Source organism: Macaca nemestrina, chromosome 5 (genome assembly GCF_043159975.1).
Source record: "Macaca nemestrina isolate mMacNem1 chromosome 5, mMacNem.hap1, whole genome shotgun sequence".
Lineage (NCBI taxonomy): Eukaryota > Metazoa > Chordata > Mammalia > Primates > Cercopithecidae > Macaca > Macaca nemestrina.
The window spans coordinates 168,946,184-168,953,072 of NC_092129.1; the positions used below are offsets into that span (position 1 = coordinate 168,946,184).

At 43.8% G+C, this 6,889-nt stretch overlaps 1 protein-coding gene across 1 annotated transcript; it reads right to left on the reverse strand.

The window, feature by feature from the left end:
* Window positions 1-5,065: 5,065 nt before the first annotated feature.
* LOC139363210 (small ribosomal subunit protein uS8) lies at window positions 5,066-5,501 on the reverse strand. The gene has a single exon (XM_071096104.1). The coding sequence runs from the start codon at window positions 5,474-5,476 to the stop codon at window positions 5,084-5,086; it is 393 nt and encodes a 130-aa protein (XP_070952205.1). The 5' UTR covers window positions 5,477-5,501; the 3' UTR covers window positions 5,066-5,083.
* Window positions 5,502-6,889: the final 1,388 nt, after the last annotated feature.

A 6,889-nucleotide genomic window follows, 5' to 3' on the forward strand; every position in this document is an offset into this window, starting at 1 on the left:
CATTCCACTACCATTAATTGAACATCTGTAGAGTGAGGGGGACTACTGTGAGGGAAACTTAAGACTGGGGTCACAGCCATGTGTGTACATCTTCTAGTTATCATTTGCATTAGGCCCCAAACTCTTTGCCAGAAAAACATTGTTTTTGAGTAGTTGTTTAAAGATACGTTAAAGTGGTCACTTTAAGAATAGCAGTGAGGCCAGGCACGTCGGCTCATGCCTGTAATCGTAACACTTTGGGAAGCTGAGGTGGGTGAATGGCTTGAGCTCATGAGTTTGAGACCAGCCTGGACAACAAGATGAGAACCTGTCACTATAAAAAATACAAAAAACAGCCAGGTGAGGTAGTAGGATCACTTGAGCCTAGGTTGTCGAGGCTGCAGTGAGCCCAGATGGTACCAGGCACTCCAACCTGCCTGACAAAGTGAGACTCTGTCTTTTTTTTTTTTTTTTTTTTTTTTTTTTTTGAGACAGAGTCTGGCTCTGTCGCCCAGGCTGGAGTGCAGTGGCGCAATCTCGGCTCACTGCAAGCTCCGCCTCCCGGGTTTACGCCATTCTCCTGCCTCAGCCTCCTGAGTAGCTGGGACTACAGGCGCCCGCCACCGCGCCCGGCTAATTTTTTGTATTTTTAGTAGAAACGGGGTTTCACCGTGGTCTCGATCTCCTGACCTTGTGATCCGCCCGCCTCGGCCTCCCAAAGTGCTGGGATTACAGGCGTGAGCCACCGCGCCCGGCGAGACTCTGTCTTAAAAAAAAAAACAAAACAAAAACAAAAAAAAAAACCCAGTGAAGGCCAGATGTGCTGGTTCACACCTGTAATCCCAGCACTTTGGGAGGCTGAGGCAAGAGGATCCCTTAAGGCCATGAGTTTGAGACCAGCCTGGGCAACATAGTGAGATTCAATCTCTACATTTTACAAAATATTAAATATGTGTGTGTGTGTGTGTGTGTGTGTGTGTATATATATTTTTTTTTTTGAGATGAAATTTTGCTCTATTGCCCAGGCTGGAGTGCAGTAGCACAATCTCAGCTCACTGCAGCCTCCACCTCCTGAGTTCAAGCAATTCTCCTGTCTCAGCCTCCCAAGTAGTTGGGACTACAGGCGCATGCCACCATCCCCAGCTACTTTTTGTATTTTTAGTAGAAACGTGGTTTCACCATATTGGTCAGGCTGGTCTCAAACTCCTGACCTTAGGTGATCCACCCGCCTCGGCCTTTCTAAGTGCTGGGATTATAGGCGTGCCCAGCCTAAAATATTTTTTAAAGTTAAAAAGAAAACAACATTGGCAGTATAAACAGGGATTTGACCTGAGGCTGCTTTTAGCCCTCACTGTCCATTCTCATGCAAGGTCCTTCAAGGTCTAGCACCTGCCTTTCTCTGACGTTTCCTGTCTCAGCACGTATCCTCTCTCTCTTTTCTACAGCCAACTGAACTAGAACTTCCTGTGCCTTTACACAGGTTACTCACTCTTCTTGGACTGCTTGTTTTTGCCTTTTGACTTAATTCCTTCTCATTCTTCAAGACTTATCATAGTATATACCCAAAAGAACTGATTTTTTTTTTTTTTTTTGAGAGCGAGTCTTGCTCTGTGGCCCAGTCTAGAGTGCAGTGGCACAATCTCGGCTCACTTCAGCCTCCACCACCTGGGTTCAAGCAATTTTCCTGTCTCAGCCTCCTGAGTAACTGGGATTACAGACACGGCTAATTTTTATATTTTTAGTAGAGATGGGGTTTCAGCATGTTGGCCAGGCTGGTCTCAAACTCCTGACCTCAGGTGATCCACCCACCTTGGCCTCCCAAAGTGCTGGGATTACAGGCATGAGCCACTGAGCTTGGACCCCCGGTTTTTTTGTTTTTGTTTTTGTTTTTCTGAAATGGAGTCTCACTGTGTTGCCAGACTGGAGTGCAGTGGTGCAATCTCAGCTCTCTGTAACCTCTGCCTCCCCGGTTCAAGCGATTCCCTGCCTCAGTCTCCTGAGTAGCTGGTACTGCAGGCGCGCATTACCACGCCCAGCTCATTTTTTTGGTGTGTTTTAGTAGAGAAGGGGTTTCACCATGTCGGCCAGGATGGTATCGATCTCCTGACCTCATGATATGCCCCCCTTGGCCTCCTAAAGTGCTGGGATTACAGGTGTGAGCCACCGTGCCCGACCACAAACAGATTTTTATACACTCGTCTTCATAACAGCTTTATTCACAATAGCCAAAAGGTTGAAGCCACCCAAGTGTCCATCAATTAATGAATGGACAAATAAAATGAATATTCATGCAATGGAATATTATTTAGCCTTAAAGAGGAAGGACATTCTGGCACATGTTACAACATAGATGAACCTTGAGGGGATTATGCTAAGTGAAAGAAGCCAGACATAAAAGGACAAATACTGTATAATTGCATTTTACTTATTTATTTATTTTAATTGTTATTTATTCATTTATTTCTTTTGAGACAGAGTCTCTCTGTCGCCCAGGCTGCAGTGGCGCGATCTCGGCTCACTGCAACCTCTGCCTCCCAGTTTCAAGCGATTCTCCTGCCTTAGCCTCCCAAGTAGCTGGGATTACAGATGCCCACTACCATACCCAGCTGATTTTTTTGTATTTTTAGTAGAGACAGGGTTTCCCCATGTTAGCCAGGCTGCTCACAAACTCTTGACCTCAGCTAATCCACCTGCCTCGATCTCCCAAAGTGCTAGGATTACAGGTATGAGCCACTGCGCCTGGCCCATTTTGTTTATTTATTTATTTGAGATGGAGTCTCGCTCTGTTGTCCAGGCTGGAGTACATTGGTGCTATCTCAGCTCACTGCAACCTCCACCTCCTAGATTCAAGCAATTCTTGTGCCTCAGCCTCCCGAGTAACTAGGATTACAGGTGAGTGCCACCATGCCTGGCTAATTTTTGTATTTTCAGTAGAGACAGAGTTTCACCATGTTGGCCAGGTTGGTCTTGAACTCCTGACCTCAGGTGATCCGCCCACCTTGGCCTTCCAAAGTGCTGGGATAACAGGTGTGAGCCACCGCACCCAGGCAACAAGTTTATTTAAAAAAAAAAAAAAACTTGGCCGGGCGCGGTGGCTCAAGCCTGTAATCCCAGCACTTTGGGAGGCCGAGACGGGTGGATCACGAGGTCAGGAGATCGAGACCATCCTGGTGAACACAGTGAAACCCCGTCTCTACTAAAACTACAAAAAACTAGCTGGACGAGGTGGCGGGCGCCTGTAGTCCCAGCTACTCGGGAGGCTGAGGCAGGAGAATGGCGTGAACCCGGGAGGTGGAGCTTGCAGTGAGCTGAGATCAGGCCACTGCACTCCAGCCTGGGCGACAGAGCGAGACTCCGTCTCAAAAAAAAAAAAAAAAAAACTTAACATAGACATTGTCTCCTCTATGAAACCTTCTGACCCCCTCAGTCAGGGATGAGTGTTCCTCTTACAGGACCCCCACCCAGCACCGTGTGGTTCTATCAGTACACCATTGCATCATTTTCTCATATTGTAGGGATGCACACTACATATAAGGTAAAACATTTAGTATCTTTCCTATTTAGTTGTTATAACAGTTATTATAACATTGATCAGTTGTATTACACTCATTTGTCCTAGCTGTCCTTCTAGATAACAAAATCGTTGAAAACAGGAGCTGTCTCTTTTATTTCTATGTCTCCTAAGACGTGCCAGGCATTAGTCACATGGGTTTATCAAATCACGAAATGAACTTAAGTGGATAATTCCTGGATGCCTAGAGAGGGAAAGAAACTTGAAAGACTAAGGAGAACATTGTGCCCATCCTCTTGGTACTTGACAGCGTGTGTATAAAGTGCATCGCAAAATTCCTGCACATAGTAGGCATTCAATAAGCAGTAGCTCTTTTCCCTCTTCCCTTCATTTTACAGAGAAGGGAATTGAGACCCACAAAGGCGAAGTAATTGGCTCAGAGTTAAACAGCCTGACAACAGAAGAGACAAGCACCACATCTTCCGGTCTAGTGAGTCCTTTTTTTCCTATAACATGGGAAACATGGAATGTGGGAATGACCCTTGACCCCAATAGCAATAGGTTTACAAATAACTTTTTATTATGGAAGTTTTAAACATACTCAAAAGTAGGGAGAACAGCATAATGAGCCCTATATACCCATCACTCAGCTTCAACAATTACCAACTCTTTGTCCATCTTTTTTCATCTACATTTTCTCCACCCTTCATCCTCTCCTATGCATTTTAAGGCAAATCCTAAACATTCTACAAGTTCTAACTGTATTTTTCATGAAAAACTTTTATGTGTTTAGTCTCTAGAAAGGATGAACTCAGCTGGAAAAGACTTCAATCAGATAACACCTCAATTCTTCTATTAAAAGATATTAGACATCAGATCCTCAAAACACCCACAATATTTATAGACCTTTAGAATCTTGCCTAAGTGTGCATGCCAAAACATAAGTAACAACTGATTCTTAATCTCTAGAGATCAGTGGGCTTCTTCCAACGCTTATTTCTCTGTTGACTTTTCATTCCCCTATATTATCATTCTCAGCCTGTTTAAATGATCCTCCCTATCTGCCTCCAAATGCCAACCTTTGTGCTTTTCTTTGTATAGTTTTCACTTCCTAGAATGCCTTCTTTCTTCCAAAAATCTAGCAATCCTTCAAGATCCATTTCAGGAACTTTATACAACCTAAAACCTTCTTAGATGATCTCACCCTTAGAATGACATAGGGTTTGATAGTCATGGCAGTTTTGCACTTTATTATTATTATTATTATTTTTGAACCAGAGTCTGGCTTTGTTGCCCAGGCTTGAGTGTAGTGGTGCGATCTCGGCTCACTGCCACCTCTGCCTCCTGGGTTCAAGCAATTCTCCTGCCTCCATCTTCCGAGTAGCTGGGATTACAGGCATGTACCACCACAACTGGCTAATTTTTTGTGTGTGTGTACTTTTAGTAGAGACAGCGTTTCACCATGTTGGCCAGGCTGGTCTCCAATTCCTGGCCTGCACTTAATTATTAATTGTTCTGCATGTATCAGTTTTGCCATCTTTTTTTTTTTTTTTTCCATGAGGCATTTTATTTGTAAATGTATGTATTACATCCCTAGAAAAAGAATCCCAGGATTTTCCCTCCTGTGTGTTTTCGTCTTGCTTCTTCATGGTCCATGATGCCAGCTGAGGTTGTCAGTACAATGAAACCAAACTGGCGGGATGGAAGCAGGTTATTCTGCCATTTTTCTAGATCTTTGAGTTGCACATCAAATCTGGGGCTGATCACTCCACACTTGTTTAGCCTGCCTGTAAGGTTCACAACAATTTTCCCAGCTCTGTGATCATCAATGATTTCAAATTCGCCAATGTAACCATGCTTCATCATCACAGTGAGAAACCGGACGATGACTTTGGAGCACGGCCTAATAAGCACCTGGCGTTTGCCTCTCTTTTCGGCATTGTTGATGCTCTTGAGAGCATCAGCCAGGACATTCATGCGCACCATTGTGGCGGCGCGGAAAGATGGCGGAAAGGGAGAGTTTTGCCATCTTAACAAGATTTCAGGTTCCTTGATGACAAAGATTTTGTCTTAAAACTTTTTTTTTTTTTATTCTGGGCAATATTGTTAAAAATAAAAGTCTCTATACAAAAAATATAACACAAAAAAATGCAATGCTTTTACCTGGTGTGGTGGCACTTACCTGTAGTTCTAGCTACTTGGGAGACTGAAACAGGAGGATCACCTGAGCCCAGGGAGGTTGAGGCTGCAGTGAAACATGATTGCGCCTCTGTATTCCAGCCTGGGCGACAAAGTGAAACCTCGTCTCAAAAAACAAAACAAAACAAAACCCAAAAACAAATTTTTTTGTGTGTGTGGATATTTTCTCTCATTCCTCCTACCCCTGTTCTAACACCACTGATGGTGGGAGCATGTAATGAGTTGTTCATCATAGTTTGTTGATGAATATTTGCACATTCACATTTTGGGCCATTCATATACTCTTACAGTGGCATAGTTGGACTTAGGGAGTGGTCTTGCCAAAACCATCAAGCTTGAATCTGATCTGGTCTCCTGATTTAACTTTCAGTATTCAAGAAGACAAAGGTGGGGCACTGTGGCTTATGCTTATAATCCCAGCGCTCTGGGAGGCCAAGGTTGGCAGATTGGTTGAGTCCAGGAGTTTGAGGACAGCCTGGCCAACGTGGTGAAACCCACGTCTGTACTAAAAATACAGGAAAAAAAAAAATTAGCCGGGTGTGTTGGTGCACACCTGTAATCCCAGCTACTCGGGAGGCCAAGGCAGGAGAATCGCTTGAACCCGGGAGTTCCTGGATGACAGAGCTCCAGCCTGGATGACAGAGCAGGACTCAAAAAAAAAAAAAAAAAAAAAAAGAAAGAGAGAGAAAGAGAGAAGACCCCATAAGGATGTGAGGAACAAAATATTTACTGTGGAAAACTTTACAGGAAAAGTTTTTCCATGGATAAATTGTAATAGGGGAAAAACAGGTGGCTGGAGGGGGAATATGCAGGTTTTTAAAATACCTGCTCACCAGCCACAGTACATGAACCTTATATGGCTTGTGATGCAAGCAAACTGAACACAATTTTTGATATTTGTGAGAAAATTTCAACACTTAGTGAATAGTTTATGATATGAAGGTTTTTTCGTAAAAAAAAAAAAAAAAACCTACCATTAAAAAATTTGTGGCCAAATATAAACACACAACATAAATTTTACCATTTTATCCCTTTTTTGTTTTGTTTTTTTTGGAGACAGTCTTGCTCTGTCGCCCAGGCTGGAGTGCAGTGGTTTGATTTCAGCTCCCTGCAACCTCTGCCTCCCAGACTCAGCCAAGTCTCCTACCTCAGCCTTGTGAGTAGCTGGGATTACAGGCGAGCACTACCATGCCTGCCTAT

What these genes read in the sequence shown, in the direction of transcription:
- LOC139363210 (XM_071096104.1), bottom strand. Translation starts at nt 5,476, where the DNA reads ATGGTGCGCATGAATGTCCTGGCTGATGCTCTCAAGAGCATCAACAAT.